Here is a 20905-nt window from a genome sequence, read left to right on the forward strand (position 1 = left end):
TGCAATAATGCAATCTAACAGTGGTGCCTAACAACAATAACAACGCCTTTCTGCTTATAGAAGCATTGGACCTTACACTTTGTGATTTTTGGATCAAACAAAATAATGCTAAAATGTTGTTGCTAACTCGTAGATTAGTAATCACAAGCAAAAAGTCATACAGGATTCCTGAGTATCAGCAGGAAGCAGACTGCCACATGGGTCAGGATAAAATGACTGACATGCTGTCTGACCACTAAGCCAATTACAGCTACGTTGTCTGATTTAGAATCCAGGTCCTTCTGACAATGACCTACATATGTTTACCTGTGTCTGCGGTTAAAAGTTTTTCATTAAACACACGTGAAGCAATAAATGGTAAATAGATAGCGCTTTTATCCACACTTTTACGGTGCCCATAAACCTTTATAAAAGGTTTCCCGGCGGATGAGTGGTTAGCGCGTTGGCCTCACATTGGGGGCCCTGGATTCGAATCCAGGTCGATGCACCTGTGTGGAGTTTGCATGTTCTCCCTGGGCCTGTGTGGGTTTTCTCCGGGTAGTCCGGTTTCTTCCCACATTCCAAAGGCATGCATGGTAGGCTGATTGGACACTCTAAATTGCCGCTAGGAATGAGTTTGAGCGTGAATGGTTGTTTGTCTCCTTGTGCCCTGCAATTGGCTGGCCACCAATTCAGGGTGTCCCCCCGCCTCGTGCCCGAAGTCAGCTGGGATAGGCTCCAGCACCCCCAGAAGAGATGAGACAAACCTTTATGCGGTGCTTCCATTCAAGAAGATGCTATGCCCACTTGAAGTAATTTAGGGTTTAGTCAGTGTTTGTTTTACAAAACGTAATTTTAATTAGGTCATTGTATAAAATCTGAATTAAAATCAGAACACAACAACATATAAATCAACTGATATTCATTTGGATGCTATATAAAAATGTTATTAAATGTTTCAACTGATAAACCTTAATAATTTTGACTAAAATTGGTTGTTTGGGATAGAGACAGAGACAGAACGAGAGTGAGAGAGAGAAAGAGAGAGAGAGAGAGAGGGAGAGAGAAAGAGAGAGAGAAAGCAAGAGAGAGAAAGAGAGACAGAGAGAGAGAAAGAGAGAGAGAGAGAAAGAGGGAGAGAGAGAAAGAGAGAGGGGGAGAGAGAGACAGAGAGAGAGAGAGAGAAAGAAAAGAGAGAGAGGGAGAGAGAGAGAAAGAGAGAGAGAGGAAAGAGAGAGAGAGAGAGAGAGGGAGAGAGGGAGAGAGGGAGCGAGGGAGAGAGGGAGAGAGAGAGAGAGAGAGAGAGAGAGAGAGAGAGAGAGAGAGAGAAAGAGAGAGAGAGAGAGAGAGAGGGAGAGGGAGAGAGGGAGAGAGAGCTTGATTTACGCTTGAGATAAACCATCCCAGAGAGTTACAGACTAATTCCGTGGAGGTGAAAGGGCGAGAAACATACTCGGTGAATGACTTTGACTAATGATTAAGATTTACTGCGCATCATTTTTGCATAAAGTGAAGTCCTCCTGGATTTCGCACACCAAGTAAATCAACCAGGAGAAAGCGAGTGACTTTTGACAAGCTTCTTTAAAGAGTTTTTATTTCTTAACCAAGAGTTATCATGACTGGATGTGGGTCGAACGCGCGGTAAAATGGCTTGTCAATCTCATGGATGTCTGAGGGATGGCAGTTTTTTACAATCATCATCACCATCTTCCAAACGCGGATTTGCGAAGACTCTTCCACCGGCTCACCATCGCGTCAACGCTGAGCATCTTATGTTTCTCCTTGGTCTACCTCCTGGCCGGATGCTGCCATTCGAGACTGGTCGAAAACTCTGACAGCAAGCCCCCCATGCTCGGCGTCCTCACAGCGAGATGGCCGTACGCGAGAAACGACAGCGGGGGTCCCAAAGCCGCGGCAGTGAGCGAGGGTGCGTTCTCGGGTCAGCCCGCCCAAGAAACGAACAACACCGGGAAGGAATGGACGGCCACTCGGAGGTTACCTCAAGCACTGATCATTGGGGTGAAGAAGGGGGGTACAAGAGCTCTTCTGGAGTTTCTGCGCCTTCATCCTGACATCCGAGCTCTTGGTTCCGAACCACACTTTTTTGACCGACATTACACACGAGGACTGGAATGGTACAGGTATGTTTACTAACACTTAAGTCTCATTTCATCTCATTTTCTCAACCGCTATAATTATCTCACTAGGCTCGCGGGGGGTGCTGGAGCCTATCCCAGCTGACTTTGGGCCAGAGGCGAGGGACACCCTGAATTGGTGGCCAGCCAATCGCAGGGCACAAGGAGACAAACCACCATTCACGCACTGACTCATACCTAGGGGAAATTTAGAGTTTCCAATCAGCCTCCGAGCTGCCAACTACTCCGGAATTTCAGGAGTTTACCCAGAAATGCAAGGCAAACTTCCCTAAACTCCGGAAATCCCCCCAAAATTGTCACTTACATTTTTTCTTCAGCAACCATTTCGGAAAAGTACCAAATTTCCAATTTAAATGCCTCAAAATTCACACCATCGCTACGGCTTCCGCCATCTTGATTCAACAGCACTGTAAACTGGAAGAATTCGGTAACACGAGTGCATTGTGAACAATGTTCCCTCTAAGCTGCGCACAGCAAATCATATGGAGCGCACAAAATAAAATCCCATTTTTTTTTAGCTGTGAGGTCGACACGCGAACCACTCATCCGCCGGGCTGCCCATTCATAGATATTAATCATTACATTTTATTATTACTAAATCATTTATGTGTAGTAGACATGCACCTGCTTATGGCAGGTGTGATACTGGTGTGTGCCCATAGCGAGCAATGATGATGTTGCTCACACCAGTACTCAATGTGCTCAGGGAGGTTGTCTTTCTGCCCAGACAAACAAAAAATTAGAGGGAACATTGATTGTGAATCATACGAGTTACAAGTTCTGACGAATGATTCGTCTTGTGCGACTTCAGCGCATATCGATTTTGCGTGAATCGCATTCACTCCGGATAAACTCCGGAAATGGCACAAGGGTACTCCTGAAATGGGGTCGACGGAGGTTGGCAACTCTGCACCCTACCATGCATGTCTTTGGAATGTGGGAGGAAACCGAGTACCCAGAGGAAACCCACGCAGGCCCGGGGAGAACATGCAAACTCCACACAGGTGGACAGACCTGGATTTTAACCCAGGTCCCCCACTGTGAGGCTGACGCACTAACCACCCAGCCGCCCCACTTAGGTCTTTCAAATATAATAATTCATAAATTTGTTTACTTTTATTGGCCTGCCCACGCAGAATCGAAATCTGAATGCCTTTAATGGCTGAGTTTTAACATGCCACATGGGAGTCCCCATTAAAGTAACTTTTTGAATGTGAATTATTAAGGTTTCTGACAGTTTCCAGTCCAATTATTTACAGGATTGTTCACAAATTACATTTTTATTCATTCTGCTCTGGTACACAAACTGAAGAAAGTGCATGTTTTCGATTTAATGTATACTATTTGCTTACAGTACTATAACATTGGTTAAAAAACACTATATAATGACGTTGAGGTGTTCAGAGATATTTATGTACTCGTGATGAACTGAATTACCTGTTGATTGGCCATCAATCATGAAAGACCACACCCTATACTAAAAGTTACCTGGGAAATGGCGTTGGCTGTAATGTGGTGAAGTTGTATAGAAAATAGATGGATGGAAATAAACAATCTAATAATTAATTTTAACTTTTAATGTTAAATGGCAGACACTTTTGTTGTGTCTTCATATCAACAACATAAAACATTTCTGGTTACCCTCTATTTAAATGGTTCTTATTGCCAGACTATTATAATCATCACATGACACCTGCCATGAATAAGAATGAATGCATTTTACAGATGTCATTTTGTGTTTTTCAGCAAGTTATATCACTTTTGATGAAAAATGTACATTGTTTCAAATGTCGCTGGGTCAGGGGTTAGGGTTAGGAATAAGACTGTCATGGCTGTCTGTCAGCGAAGTAGAACCCAGGTTGCGGGAAGCAGGAAAAAGATGAGGGGAGTGCTAGTGAACAACTCAGGATTTTAATACGAAAATAGTCAATACAAAAACTGGGACAGGGTTATTAAAATCTAAACTGAGCTGAGAGGGTGCACACTGACGAAGAGGCAAAACATGGCTTACGTGAAGGAGGCCAAACGAAACACTAGGTAATACTCCCACACAGACATGTCAGACACAGGGGTTTAAATACACACACAGGGGCCGATTGCCAATCACACTCACCTGGCCACATAAGGAAAGGGAAGCCTGGAGGGACACAAGAGGCAAAAAGCACACAATAACCCGGACAGTCCACACAAGTAAAAACACGCATTCATCCACTCAAAAACCCAAACAAAACGTGACAAAGACTGACTGTCATAAGCATGTTTCAATCATGTTCATGACACTCATGTTATATTTGCGAGACAACTACTTTTTTTTACAAAACGGAAAATAGGCAGAACGACTCACGACCCCTGTGACTGAAAAATCCCAGTTTTGCGTTATTATGTGTTATCGCTCTCTCAAACCAGCAACAAGAATTGGCGGTAAATTACAGAGGAAACCCAGTCTTTGGTGTGCTGGCCAATAAGAGCATGGCCTTTGACTTGAGTGAAACTGTAGCACATTTTCAGAACAATGGTCGAGTGTGAAGGCAGTGTCCGACTTTATGCAGACAGAGAATAGTCTCAGAGCACATTTTCAGTAAGTTTGAGTAATTTGGTTGATTAGGAAGTGTCACGATAAGTTCTAATGTCTAAAGTTTTCCCGAATATTACGTTTGTTTGTTTTTTGAGACAGATAAGTTTGAGTTTTCATGAATATTTTGTGTCGGTTTAATTTTCTGACTTTAATGAGAATGACTTACATAAAGTATTGAACTTTTTAATGATAATACATTTTAAACTCAATAGTTTCATGTAACGCCAGGAATAATGAGTGAAATTGCATTTTTCTCTGGGTAAAATGCTAAAACTCTTCATGTGGTGTGTTGGCTTGGATTCCATCATCAGCATTTGCTATCAGTTGAAGCAGCAATTAGCAGTCTTAAGCTTACTCATCTTTGTGATCACATACCAAAATATATCCCGACAACTATTCTGCTGAGATACAGTTAACTGTCATAGAGACTGCACCATCTGTCGACACCAATATGTACGTGTTTGTGAATGTCTGTTATTCTGTATAAACCAGGGTGAGAGTAAGGCTTGCAGGATGAGTCCTCGCAGAGCTGCAGCATAATCATCTCTGGAGCCGGGGCCAGATGTTACTGTCGTCATGTGGGTCTGTTCTCAGGCTGCTCCATCAAAACTTCCACTACTCAGATACAACACATACACACACGCAAACTCATACTGAAAACAAGAGGGGGAGAATCTGTCACCCATTACAATATTTAAACTAAATTACAAAAAATGGCCTTGACAAACATTCATAAGCACTCATATTTGTGTATTTGGATTCTTTAGAATTGTGCATATTGGGCAAGAAGCACATTTAAATCCCCATAAATATGATCCCTATATGACATATTTGAACCGTACCCAAATCTGGAGTGTGTTATGAAATGTTAACCAGCTTACTGTATATTACTATGGCCAAATACTAGCATTGCCTCACTGATGAACTAACATAATACACACACTTCCACATTCACATGTACATAAAAACATCTGCTTTGGCCATCAAATAAAGGCTCTAGAGCAGGGGTGGGCAAACTCGTGACCGGACGTTTGGTCGCCGGACGTTTGATCGCCGGACGTTTGGTCGCCAGACGTTTGGTCGCCCGGACGTTTGGTCGCCGGACGTTTGGTCGCCGGACGCCCGGGTGAATATAATTTTGAGAGCTGGTTTCAACAGTAGATATTTAGATATTAAACTCTCTCTCTCATGAATATAATTTTGAGAGCTGGTTTCAACAGTAAACTCTCTGTCATGTTGTCAAACGTCTGGCGACCAAACGTACGGCGACCAAACGTCCGGACGACCAAACGTCCGGGCGACCAAACGTCCGGCAACCAAACGTCCGGCGACCAAACGTCCGGCGACCAAACGTCCGAGTACCGACAAACTGGTCCTCGAGGCTTGCTGTGGGTGCAGGTTTTTGGTTCCAACCGATCCCGCACAAACACTGACTTTCACTAAGATTTCTGCAGAAAACAAGAAGCACCTGACTGCAATCCACTGGTTGCACTTGTAGGACACCAGATTGGTGAAAAGGTGTCCTCTTTATGCGTTGGAATGAAAACCAGCACCCACTGCGGCCCTTTGTGGAATAGTTTTCCCACCCATGCTCTAGAGCAGGGGTGTCAGACTCGGGTTAGTTCGCGGGCCGCGTTAACGTCAACTCGATTTCATGTGGGCCGGACCATTTTAGATATCATATTTAGATTTTTTCTTTATAAATGGATTAAAAGAACTGGATTAAAATCCCTGAATATTCATTTTTTATAGATCTAAAACAATGTTTATTTTAGATTTTTTTAAATATATTTTTAGAATTTACAAAATGATTTTTGAACTAAAAACAGAATAAATGGATTAAAAAATTACAATTATTGATTTAAAAGGGGGAAAATCAGAAAATTTAACATACATCTATACTCTTCATTTTAATTTGATCCTAAAACAGAAAGTCGGCACTCATGATTTACTTTCCCGGGCCACACAAAATGATGTGGGGGGCCAGATTTGGCCCCCGGGCCGCCACTTTGACACATGTGCTCTAGAGTAATATGGATTCCTTGAGGAATGCGGGTAAATCAAATATCTAAATTCTGTGATAGTGTGAAGACTGTGATTGGCGGGTAACCAATTCAGGGTGTCCTCCGCCTTCTGCCCATAGTTGAGAGGCAGTGTGGATAAAGAATGACTGTTGGATGAGAAAAAACAGAATCACATGTGAAAAATCATATTAAGAAGAAAAACTGTCAGTCTGAAACTAATTGACTTAATCAACAGTATTAAAAATGAGGAATAAATAAATAAATTCAACATAAATTTCAAATGTTTAAACATCGTTTGTAGCACAGTTGGGCATCTGAAAACTGCACCCAAGGTTTAACCATGGCTTTTCCATGATGCTATCCAAAAAAGCAGTGTGTTTTAATTCACTTCAAACACACAAACAGATATTTCTCCAATGTAAACTCTCAGAAACAGGTCAGAAGCTTCCCAAGACATAATATCATTATCTAGATTAGATTAGATTAGATTAGAGAACTTTATTCATCCCGTATTCGGGAAATTTCATTGTCACAGTAGCAAGAGGGTGAGAATACAGACACAGGAAAAGACAGTTGAAATTTGTAGTAATCTTACATGCAAAATAGTGAGGATTTCTTCCCCCCCCACATAGATGTACTGTACTTTTTTGCCACAGGATGTTTAGTAGAGCAACTAAATAAAATAGTACAAAAAAGTGTTGTTGCTTGTTTATTTATTTTTTTGAAAATTAGTGTGTCTAGGTGATGTTTGTCTGATACCAGACTGCCACAACTCCCTGCAGGCCAGATGGGGGATCATTGTATGTCGAGCCACTTGACATCACTGTCAGCTTTGTCAATTGACCTCTGAGCTCAGGTCATGTATGCTGAGAATTAATGATGTCCTCACGTCATTACATGGACAAACACTACATGAGTACAGTCGAGTAAATGAACAACAGAGGCTATAGAATTGTCACTTAATATGGGGCCACTATGAGTGAGGGGGAAATTGGAATGCTTGTACCAATTTTACTGTAATTGATGACATACAGATGGGCTGACCAACAATAGTTTGTGAGAAATTGACAAAAGAACGACTACGTACAATGTGGTCTGGATCTATACATTTTCTTTTGGAAAAAAAACCTGATACCAGAGTGGCCAAAACTCAGTCAGGATAAAATCAAGTTCACACATGACCCTAATGAGGATTAATGGCAAAGTAACTAATGGGTTTTGAAAAAAAAAGTAACACTCAATAAAATCAGCAACAATGTTTTTTCAGTGCATGTTGTAGTTGCTGTGGCATATATATTTCTTATACTAATCGCTTCAGTTTATCTCATTTTTGTACAGTAACAGCAACAATTCTTCACATTTGCTTTGTAAAAATTACTCTTGGGAATAGGCTCTAAAAATTCCAAGATTTTATAGATAATTAATCTTGAATAACTGGAATATTTTTTATTTAAAATGATTTTCAAGGATTTTCAGATAAAACTGCACCTCAACACAAAACAGTAGAAAATAAAGGTCTAAAGAAAGGTAAATAGTTAAAATAAAAAATAAAAAGAGTCCAGTGAATCCTATAATTGCCACTTTTCTTGTATAAATTATTGCAATGTTGTGAAAACCTGTTGACAACTTCTACATTACCCCTCATTTAACCTTACAAAATGGAAAAAAACTAACAAAAGTATTGTCTGCATGTAAATCTAGTCACTGTAACAGTAAGAAGTTGCTTTATTAAAACCGATTTTCGATAATACTTACATTCATCAAGCCTATACATTCGTCCATTTTCAACATCACTTATTCTGGTCCGGTTTGCGGGGTGGTTTAGCCTCTCCAAGCTGACTTTCGGCATTCTAAATTAGTCGCCATTCAGTCGTACAGTGCACACAGTGACAGACAACCATTCAAACTTGCAATCACAATGCCACTGAGTGGGCATCAATCCTATGCTGCCGGCAAACGTACCACTACACCATCAGTGACACATTTATCAAGGCGCACCTGTATTTCAAGATAATGCAAATGGGAAATTGCATTAATTATATCATCAACAAATGTAGAGGAGCAATTGAGATCAGACCCCCAGACAAAGATGCCTTAATGGTGTTTGAAGGGAGATTGGATCAGGAAAAATGCTGTTATAAACCCTGAGATGGCCTCGAAGTTTACTGCCTCTCATGCTGTCTGGGATCGATACTTCTATCTCCTCTCTCTGACCTTGAGTTGACTCTAGCATTAGAGCGCTTTGCAATGGTCAGCTCAGCTTCTCTTACAATTAGCAGGAAGCTTTATCCTGCAGGAGGATTATCTCAAACACAGGGTGTCATGTTACACATAGCTCTTCCATCCACCTCTGTAGCCCTGAAGGCCTCCATTAAAAATGCTCGGGTGAAATTTCATGTTTGACCCAATATGTTTTTTATTTTTTTTATTTTTTACTGATGGATCCACGGTAGAAGTGAATGAAGTCGGAGATAGAATTCAGGGAAGAGAGATAAAGCTCGGTTAGATTGCAGGCTGAACGATGACGACAGTTACAGCAACTTCGCTGACCTCTTTTTCAATCCTGGGCAATGTGATAAGAGTTAGGATCATGTGTGTGAGTGCATTTGTGTGTAAAGGCAGACTTGTTCAGATTGGGTCAAAAAACGGAGGAAGTTCTACCTTTAAGATGGCAGGACTGCTTGCACTGGATTTTTTGTGCTTCCTTCAAATGATCACTTTTATTAACCTTGGTTTACTGGCAATGTTAAGAAGCTGTTTACTTTTAGTCTCAATGTCAACCCAAAGTCTATATATATATTGACGATAAATATATAGTCAATAAGGTGATACAATTAGCACGGTCAGAAATTAAAAGTGTAGAAGTTTTTCTTCCCGTGTCTCGTAATAATGCGTATCTTTTATTCGTGCTGGAGTTTCATTCGTTTTCCAAGCTCATCCTCACAAGTGTCATGGGGGTGCTGAAGCCCATCCGAGCGAACTACGGGCACAAGGCAAAGGACACCATGTATCCCTGAAAACTACATACACTCATACCTAGGGGCAATATAAAGTGTTCAAATAGCCTACCCTGCATGTTTTTGGGATGTGGGAGGACCCGGAGAAAACCCACACTATCCCGGTGAACATGAAAACACCCCATAGTGAGGACCGACCTGGATTCAAACCCTCGACCCTATCCATCGCTACCTGGTGTTTTAATGTAGGAACTAACACTAGAAGAAAGGAGTAGGGAACCTATGGCTCCTGAGCCATATGTGGCTCTTTTGAAGGGTGCATATGATTCTCCGTTAACCTGTAAGCTAAAATGTATACTCTCATTGATACTCATTGATTAACAACAGTGTAAAAATGTTGTTAAAAGAATTATGAGACTTTTTGTACTTTAAGTGTTGAAATGACCCCCCAAAAAATTGACACGTTTTTATGTATTTTGACTTTTGAATTCTGAGTATGCCTCTCGTACAAGGCCAGCGAGGTGTTGGGAGATGGCAAATGGGAAAAAAATTGATTTTTTTCATATCTTGGGACAAAATGGCTCCCGTGGAGGCTTTTTGTAACCTGAATATTTCATGTAAAGAACCATTTGTAAGTAGAGGTATCATTTAACATATATTAGTGTTACCTGTTGCCTGACTTTGGTGCAGGCAGCATGGGATCAATTCCCCTAGTGGCAGTGAAATAGTGAGTTTGAAGTTTTTTGTCTGTGTTTATGCAGTACGACTGACTGCTGACCAAAATATATAATTCAGTGTGTTGATGTAAATTTGTCCAATAAATATATTTTTAAGCAATTGAAATTTCCATGATCATTTAATATACCATATTAAGACATGGATACATGCAGTTTATAGTCAGATGTGGCATATATGTTTTTTTTCTTAAATTCTGAGAAATTTAAGATGGGTACCTTTTTGTCATGTGCACTTCATAGTGTGCAAATTCTGATAATCCTAATTTGATGTTCATGTATCGTCATGTTTTTGTTACACCTGTGAATGTTTTCATTTCACTGTGATATATTAATTTACCGTGTGGTTAGTTCATGACATTCTAAATTTGTGAAGCATGTCATCAAGGTCATTCATTGAAAAGAGTTAAGACGAAAAAAATTACAAATTCTTTTCAGAATCATATGCCCCAATGACCGTTATCTGTCTGCAATTCAAAATGCACTCACTAATGGGAGGCCGTTTGTGGCTTTCTGCCACCATGACATAGCGCATGGTGCTACTTGTGTTTTTGTATGTCCACAATGGCATGTAATTGCCACACAAATCAAAGAAGAATGCCTGTCATAACATTGGATGTTAACCACGATTCGGTGGGCAGTTGAAAAACACTAAATAAATGAATGCTGAATAGAGGTTCCCCATATGATCTTCTGCTGGCATAAATGTGTTATAATTAATTTCAATGTGTATGCATATTTTTTTCACTGCTCTGATTACCGGATCCGATTTAGTAACTTCCACATTGTGTTTTAGTTTTATTAACTGGGGTTCAGGTGTGTGTGAGTCCATGATCCACTTTGGAGGTGATCGTCACGAGGCCCAGACGGGTTGGGGTACTCGGCTCTCATTAAGACACTCCCTCGAGACTTTGGGCACCCCTATGATGGATGTCTCTTGGAAGTGGACAGAGCAGAGTCACAATAGCCTGACCCCTTAATTGTACTCCATACAGAGGCAATGAGAGGCCTCCTACTAACACACTCATGCATACAGACTCATATTTACACACTCAAATGGTTAATATTTCTCATAAATAACACTCTATGCTCTTTATTTCTTTTTTGGGTCAAAAGATAAACAGTGATTTAACATATATAATCGTGCCCTGCGATCGGCTGGCCACCTCTGGACCCAAGTCAGCTGGGATAGGCTCCAGCACCCCCCGTGACCCTATTGAGGATAAAGCGGTTCAGAAAATCAATTAATAAATCACATGTATAATCCAACTCACCTAACAATACTTTGCTGTATATTCCATTTTATGATCAACTTCACATTTTTTAACACACTGCAAAACAGCGCGCTACTGATGAGGCTCTAGAGAGGGTCCTGACTGCCATATCTCCCACCTGCCACTCCTAGTTCCAGCTGGGACCCAGTGCTACATTGTTACCCTCAGTCTAATTCTCTGTCCTCTTGTATTCACACCTCTTTGTGTCAACCATATCACTATCCTAGTGGTCATTGTTCCTGGGTGTCAACACATACATACTTACCATAAGCCACCGTGACGATCAATAGCCAGTGGGCTTTGGGGTTTCTGGGGATATAACACACTAGAGAGTGTAGATGAAATATTGGGAAATTGCTAACTAAAGAGAGCTTCCTCAAAGGCAAACAGAGGCTTATGATAAACTGGATAATCCCTGTGTTCATAATATTGGATGTTTGGTCTTTCACTCAAAGTGCCAATTAATTCAGTTGAAAGTCAGATTGCTTTCACTTTTCATATTACCCAGCTGTTTCCTACAAAGCTTAGTAAGAAAAACGTAAGAATATAATTTTGGGGGAAAAAATGAGCGTACCACCATTAAGATAAGAACTGATGGATTTATTGTCAAGTTGCACATCTTACACTTGATATTGAGTGACTAAGAATAATAATAATAATAATTATATATATAATTTTTAAATGTTGTTGTAGTGTATATGATGCCACCTGGGATAGGTTCCAGAATAAGCTGTATGTAAAACCAAAGATCGAAAAAAATCCATACATATCAGTAATTCTTTTCATTTCGAGAACTTTTTTGCCAGAGAAATACTCATTCTACGGACCAGTTTTCCCACAGCTCTACCTGATGTTTTAACGTAGGAACTAACACTTTAAGACACAGGTATGGAACCTATGGCTCGTGAGCCATATGTGGCTTTTTTGAAGGGTGCATATGACTCTGCGTTAACCTGTAAGCTAAAATGTACCTCTAGCGCCGCTGTCATTTTTCCATAAGGCTCCCTTGTGAATGTATACTCTCATTGGTACTCATTAATTAACAACAGCGTAAGAATGTTGAAAGAATTATGAGACTTTTTTGTACTTTAATTGTTGAAATGACCAAAAAGGAAACATTTTTATGTATTTTGAAGTATAACGTATGGCTCTCATGGAATAACATTTAATTGCACTTTTAATGCCGCTGTAATCATTTATTTTCCATTAGACTCCCTCGTGAATGCATATTCACATTTATACTCATTGTTTAACAACAGCGTAACAATGTTGTTAAAAGAATTCTGAGACTTTTTTGTACTTTAATTGTTGAAATGACCAAAAACACGTTTATGTATTTTGACGTTTAACTTCTGAGTGTGGCTCTAATGGAATAACATTTAAAAATATGAATTGTTTCTGGCTCTCTCTTTCAAAAAGGTTCCCGCCTCCTGCTTTAAGAGCTCCAATAATTGAATCAAAAAGAGATAAATCACAAAAGAAAATATAAAATCTTGGTTAACTCACTTCCGGGGTAGATAAAACTTCTTTGGTTTAGATGAACCCGATCTAAACATGTATGACAAAGTTATATTAGCAAAAAATAAGAAAATCAAGACATACAGAAAGATGCTCTCACGAATTGTAAAATAAATTTTGTCAGTATACCAGCGATCATACTTCCAGGCAGTTCACCTTTTTTTTTCTCACTATATAATGAACGATGTGGATTCTCCCTGTCATTTCCAGTCCGAGCTTCCACTTTCAGCATATTGACTCAAATGCATTCATATTAAACTCTTATAATAGATGCCGTCACATTGAATTCTGTCACAACTCACAACAATAACAAAATAAACTTCACATTCACACGCTGCATTCATTCATATGAATGGAAGGAGACTGCATCTCGGCACATTATGTCTCACTGAGCACCACAACACAGTGGTCCCATTGAAAGAAATGAAAAGGTCAATAGTTCATGCTTCTGTCTCAGGCAATCCACAGCATCAATAGAAATTTCTCTGTTTTGAATAATTATAGAACAAACAGTGTTAAACACTCAGTTATTGCAAATCATCCTCTCCTCCTTTGTGTGTATACGTGTATTATGTTACCGAATTCTTTACCGGTAAAACTGATAAGTACTCTGGCGAGTAGGGATTTTGCTGTTATATTACGTTAATTGATGTTGCTGCTTTGACAAGACACGGCGAACAGTGGTTACTCACCATTCTTCAGTTCAAAACCATACTCTGACCTTCTTGTGCAGAGTTTGCATGTTCTTCCTCTGCCTATACAGACACTCCCCTACTTACGAACGCAATTGGTTCCGAGCGATTGTTCATAAGTTGAATTTGTTTGTAAGTTGATTCAGTGCTATATTTTGTATTATAATTTATGTTTAAGGCCGATATAAGGATATTGAAGGTTTATATAAGTGCATTTGTATGTTCAAGGCTTGTATAAGTAACACGCATTGGTTTGTACTGAAAAAAAAAAAAAAAATGGAGAGAATATGTACAGTACTGTAGAGAGAGAGAGAGATTTATGTATTAGAAACTGGCCAAAAGAAGCGACCTAATGACGATTGCAGTTTTCTTCTTTTTTTCATCATAAATTATGCGGTAGCACTGTATGGCATCATTCAATTGATTTGCAAACTTTGTGCAACGTTCAATATTTGGGTCCTGCTGCTCGATCTTTCTGTTTATAAATGGTACTGACGCTCGAACGATTCAATGCCCGTGAAACGCTCACCAGTCTCACGCGCATCAAGCTTCGTTATTATTGCCACTCGTTTCAAATGAAATGGCTTGCCTCTTCCTTGCAACTCCCTCAATAGAAGCCTTTAGCTTTTTACCAACCATATTCAATATTGGATGCATGAGATATTTAATGATACAAATGAAAAAGGTTCTTTGCACACTGGAGATACATTCACGCACTTCCGCATTGCAACGAAGAAGATGGTAGATGCTGGGTGAGCTGAGCTCTCACAGCGCCAGGCGTCGGTATTAGCGGCGGAAAGAAGTACTACTCCGAAAAAGGCGCGAAATACAAAATTGGACTTGCGAAAATTTTTGGACTTAAACGCAATTTGCAGACATGTTCGTATGTACCGTTGTTCGTAAGTTGAATGTTCGTAAGTAGGGGAGCGTCTGTATCGGTTTTCTCCAGGTACTCCAGGTTCCTGCCGCATCCCCAAACATTCATGGTAGGCTGAACAAACACACTAAAATTTTAGTGTAACTAAAAATAATGGAGGCAGATTTGATATGAAAAGCAGACTTCATAAAAAACATTGGATTGAATAAATAAATCATTTTTATATGTAGATTTTCTGTATGGAAAATAAATGTAAAAATATATGTTAGATGTTGGTGTATTTCTACTGTTCCATAAGCTATACAGTAAACTGTGATATTGTTTTTGTCAACCCCAAGTACTTGTAGCGAAACAATTATTCCATTATCGTGTAGACAATATAACATACAAAATTGTTACAAATGTTATACGTCATCATGGAACTAATTTCACAATATACTCAAGAGATCATAAATCAAAGGGAGAACCGAAGCACATATAATTAACATATAAATGACACAATTTTTGGGAGGCTGGTTGATTAGTATGTCTGTCCAGACATATAAAAATGACAGACTTTTGTGTTTTTCTTGAGGACACGAATTAGTTCTTTATGTTGACGCAATACCATGATTTGATGGGATACTCTTGGCTCCTAGCGATTCATGGGGAGATTGCTATTTGGGGTATATTAGTATCCAATGTCATCATGCCTTCATCCGTCACCCAGATTTTTCATTAACAAAGCTCTTGCAACGCACAGACATGAACACCAAGGTCTACAGTGTGATATCTGAAAAATCTTAAGAAGTGTGTATAAAAGAAAAAAAACACAGAAAGCATATGTTTGCTTGCAAAATGTGTGGCTAAGTGCTTTGAAAATGTGTCTATCAATACATGGATGTAGACAGCGAGGCTCCTGCTGTTCAGGCAATTGGAAGGACAAAGAAAGTCTGCAGACTGCATGTCTCATACTGATCCGATCAAATGTATTCATTCTATGTGTGTGTACGTGCGATTCATAATAGTCAGAAAGCATTGGGAGGTGACTGTATTGATGGCTTCTTTAGTTACAAGCACATGAAACCTTTACCGATAACAGAGGCACGATGACACATCCAATGTCTTTTACCTCTTGTGTCCCCAATGGCTCCTACTGTTTAGTCTGCGACTTTTTCAGATACATGATCTATAATCCTTATAAAGTGTGATTTATGTGTGTGTGTGTGTGTCTGTGTATGATAAGATTCTCTCACTAGGTTTGTTCAAACTGTGCAACGTAGAGAGTTGAAACTTTTTATGGTGGCCAAAATGGCTATCGGATCCTAATAGACGAGTGATTGAATTTCTTCACATTCTCTGTGTATACTCAATCTTTTATTTGTTAAACACCCATTTTTCAAAAGATACATTTTTTAATAGCGCAACAATTCTCTTTTGGTTCTGCTTGTAATTCATAAAAGAAATCTAGGCTTGAGTCTCTGCTACAAGATTATTGTGTAAAATAAGATACCTATTTACCTTACAATTATGTATTTGATATTATCCCGTCTTTGTTTGTTTTACTGTCAACCACACACATGCACTGTTCCGGTTTTCCTCATTAATGTCAAGGAAATACAGGAGCCTATCATGGCACCTCTTCTTTGAGAGGCATTGTAAAGGCAAAATAGCATCAACCTCACAGTTCTGAGATTGAGAGTTCAATATCATCTTAATTGGGTTTTCTCCGGGTACTCTGGTTTCCTCCTACATCCCTGCAAGATGCATTTTAGGCTGGTTGAACACTCTAAATTGCCCCTAGGTGTGTGTGTCAGTGTGAATGGTTGTCTGTCTCTTTGTGCCCGGCGATTGGCTGGAGACAAAGTTAGGGTGTACCCCGGCTGGTGCCTCTCGTTGGCTGACATAGGCTCCAATGAGGATAAACAGTTTGGAAAATGAATGAATGTACATCCGGGACTAGCTTTGAGATAATAAAAGAATAAGATATCCATAATAGACCAAATGATGGTGTAGACCAACTCAAACTTTTTTGCTCAAAGATCTACTTTTCAAGGAGCCAACTTTGCGTGATCTACTTTTTTTTTTCCGGACCAATGACAAAGCTCAGCAGTTGTGTATGCCGACAATATACCTGATGCCAGTAAGGACCTAAAGTAGTGTAGGCAGGCAGCAAGCATGCTTGGACTCGCGGTGGCGCTGTTTCCCAGCTCAAGTCTTATATCAAATGTTATTGTATTTTTTTTACTGGATCAAATCTTACTGTCATGCGGTCTACCAATAGTACCTTAGCGATTGACTGTTTTATCACGATCCATGTATTGAGCACCGCTGGTGTAGAGGTTTACTCGGCTGACTTCAGTGCAGGCAAACGTGGGATCGATTCCCGCTTGGTGGTGGCATTATTGTGTGTGCGAATGGTTGTCTGTCTCTCTGTGTGCGCTATGGCTGAATGTTGACCAGTCTAGGGAATAGTCTGCCTTTCGCCCCAGGCAATAGTCTGCCTTTCGCCCTAAGTTCTCCAGCAACCACTGCAATCCTTGTGAGGATAAGCGGTACGGAAAATGAATGTAAACTAGTTGTCAACAAATAAGAGCATATGATATTCAGAATATGAGAAAATAACGAGTGATTACATTAGTTTTTAACCATATTGTAATCTGCTGTGTTTGATGAAATACTGATTGGAAAATGTATTGTGTTCTTTCAAATTTCAATACACACAATTTAAATCCCAAGATTGTTTCTCACTAAATCTTTAGTACCGCCTGTGCAAATCATGCTCAAACATGACAACATTAGGAATCGACGATGTCGTTTTCGTCTGCTACCAGTGACCGAGACGATCCGGATTAGAGCCGAAATGGGGAAGACGAGATCGGTTTTGCAAAAAACTTACTTTTCCCGTATAAAAGTTGTCATATGGTGTACAATATTTGAAATGATGAAAAATTGGATAAAATAGGGGAAAAACTTATACGTTGACAGGTATGTATTGATAATCTACCATATCTCAAGAAAATGGTTGAAAAATAGAGTTTTGACCATTGTTTAGCCTAAATTCAAAGCACATTCGCCATTGCATTCACAGCAGTTACAATAAGAATTGCTCATTCAGTGAATGACGCTGCATGGCCAGTATGTCACGTATGTGACAGGTGTGACAGCAGATGCCTCAGTCTGGTCCCATGAGCCCTCTTGAGTCATTTACCTCTAAATCAACCGCGTCTGCTCAGTTTCTAGCACTGGAGCACAGACATGCACATGGTTTAACATCCAGTTCTATACACTTTGTATGAAATTAGATGAAACATGACTGACGTTTGACAAGATTCAAAGTCCTATTTTGCAATGTACTTGCAGGAGTATGATGCCCAAAGCATTGGATGGCCAGATTGTCATGGAGAAGACCCCACGCTACTTTGTTACTGTGGAAACACCCTCAAGAGTCCACGCGATGTCACAAGATGTGAAGCTGATAGTGGTCGTACGGGACCCAGTGACCCGAGCTATATCTGACTATACACAGATCATCTCCAAGACACCTAACATCCCTTCTTTTGAGAGCCTCGCCTTCAAGAATCGTACCACAGGTGAGTCTATCTTACTAATAGGTGAGCCTCAACTCTTTTCCCTATACAGTTTGATGTTTGATCATTTGATTCAGATGTGGCAGAGAAGGGAGATATGAAAAACAGACTGAATAGGGGCCCCTCGAGGTCCGCAGTTGGTGACCCCTGTGGTATACTATATATGTGTTTCAGGTCAGATTGATTCACAGTGGAGCCCTCTATGGATCGGTCTATACGCCCAGCACCTGGAGCGATGGCTGGCCTGGTTCCCCCGGAGTCAGGTTCACCTAGTCAGCGGCGAAAGACTCATCTCCGATCCGGCTGGGGAAGTGGGGAAAGTCCAAGATTTTCTGGGCCTACAGCGGATTGTCACAGACAAGCATTTCTACTTCAACAAAACAAAAGGATTCCCCTGCCTGAAAAAGCCTGAAGGTAGCAGTAAACCCCACTGTTTGGGTAAAACCAAAGGGAGGACCCATGCCTCAATCGAACCAGAGGTGATGCAGAAACTGAGGGATTTTTACAAGCCCCATAACCAGCGCTTTTATTTGTTGGCGGGACAGGACTTTGGATGGCAGTAGGACATTGGTATACTAAAAATCCTCTTCTCTGAAACTCGCTAATAAACACCGATTCCCCCTTTTCACTGTGCTGGAAGAGTTGCCTGGCTTCTTGTTTTCTTCCACTACTCCGCATTCTGGATCGTCTGTAGCTCCTCTCTTTACAGGTCGCTACTATCCAGAACGTATTGCGTTGGAAGACCTATGAATGGCACCTTGTTTCAAGCTTCTAAAAGTGGGAAAGTGTCTGCTAAAATATACATTGCACTTGGTTGTAATAGTTCACATCATAACATAATCTGGATTATGATAGTTGGAACTGTAGTTCATTTTTACCTTTTACATCTACTTTTCATCAGGCCAATCAATGCATACCGACTGTGTGACTCATGTATAATTTTTTGAAAAACTGATGAATCATTTATATGTCGCTAACGACAAAGATGGATGAGCGAGAGAATCTCGAAATGAGCTCACGTTAGACTGAGTGGTTTTGTATTCTTGAATAATGAATGTGGCTAAATGGATGTAGGTGGTGTAAGTGATGTGCATCACTTGGTCCTTTAGCACTTGTAAGCAGGGCTGTAAATGTGTGTGCTACGGCTCGGGTCAACACATTTCGGGGGTGAGATGTCCAAATGGTCTCCCAGATGACAGACAAACCCATACACAAAGTTCAGAACCATGCAGGGTCTTTGTTCCGTCTTTGGATGTTTAAAAATGTCAGGCTTTTTTATGCCTATTTACAGGGTTTTATTTTTTGCATGTATTTGCACTAGTTTAAGAAGAAAAACGCAACTATTTTCAGGAATAAAAAAATGTTTCAACCTATTACATTTTTGTTTTTCTTACAGTAGTTTGTTTATTAAATTTACAGATGTGAAACTATTAGTATCATATTGGTATCAGGTTACTTCCAGTGTGTCCATGATGCCCTGCAGCAATGTGAATAACATTTGCAGTGATAAAATAGGTTCCTTTGTTACATTAAATTGTATCTCAACTGATTTAAAAATTAAAATTTGATTTCATTTTTGCATGAAATCCATTTTCATGGTCTACAAGTGTTCAAGTGTTTTACTTACCTTGAAGTAACGTGACTCCATCATAAAGCCAGTAGCACTGTACTGTAATACCTTGCAATACGAGGTTAATGCGTTGCGGGACCGAGCTCGTATGTCAATTTACTCATATCTCAAATCAATTGTTTCCATAGAAATGAACTAAATACATCTCATCTCATTTTCTGAACCGCTTTATCCTAACTAGGGTTGCGGGGGGTGCTGGAGCCTATCCCAGCTGACCAGAGGCAGGGGACACCCTGAATTGGTGGCCAGCCAATCGCAGGGCCCAAGGAGACAAACAACTATTCACGCTCACACTCATAGCTAGGGGCAATTTAGAGTGTGCAATCAGCCTATCGTGCATGTCTTTGGAATGTGGGAGGAAGCCGGAGTACCCGGAGGAAATCCACACAGGCCCAGGGAGAACATGCAAACTCCACACAGGTGGACGTGACCTGGATTTGAACCCAGGACCCCAGAGCTGTGAGGCTGACACGCTAACCACTCGCGCCACTGGGCCACCGAACTAAATACAAAAACAGGATATTACAATGGAAAAACATCTCTTTATTGGTTCTAATTCACCATCTACTCCCAAGGTAACAAATAGGTTTCTAGTGGTTATGATGTTCAATACCAAAATGTGATATTATTCAGCACAACGGGTAGTGCGCGGAGGAGAGAGAGAGAGAGAGAGAGAGAGAGAGAGAGAGAGAGAGAAAGAGAGAGAGAGAATGAGAGAGAATGAGAGCGAGAGAGAGAAAGAGAGAGAGAATGAGAGAGAATGAGAGGGAGAGAGAGAGAGAGAGAGAGAGAGAGAGAGAGAGAGAGAGAGAGAGAGAGAGATGCAGACACTTGACGGACTCATAACATAACACAAACAGAAATTTATCTTAAATGAAAGGTTCTGGTGGTGTTTTAAGATGCTAACTTTGCGTTTAAAT

At 40.3% G+C, this 20905-nt stretch overlaps 1 protein-coding gene across 1 annotated transcript; it reads left to right on the forward strand.

Annotated features, from left to right (window-relative positions):
* The first annotated feature begins 1363 nt into the window (after positions 1-1363).
* Positions 1364-19888, forward strand: hs3st3l (heparan sulfate (glucosamine) 3-O-sulfotransferase 3-like). Its single transcript, XM_077626635.1, has 3 exons — positions 1364-2120; positions 18129-18358; positions 18530-19888. Exons 1-3 carry the CDS (start codon positions 1657-1659, stop codon positions 18916-18918), a joined length of 1083 nt encoding a protein of 360 aa, XP_077482761.1. The 5' UTR covers positions 1364-1656; the 3' UTR covers positions 18919-19888.
* The last annotated feature ends 1017 nt before the right edge of the window (positions 19889-20905 follow it).

This window comes from Stigmatopora argus, chromosome 18 (assembly GCF_051989625.1).
Source record: "Stigmatopora argus isolate UIUO_Sarg chromosome 18, RoL_Sarg_1.0, whole genome shotgun sequence".
Taxonomy (NCBI): domain Eukaryota; kingdom Metazoa; phylum Chordata; class Actinopteri; order Syngnathiformes; family Syngnathidae; genus Stigmatopora; species Stigmatopora argus.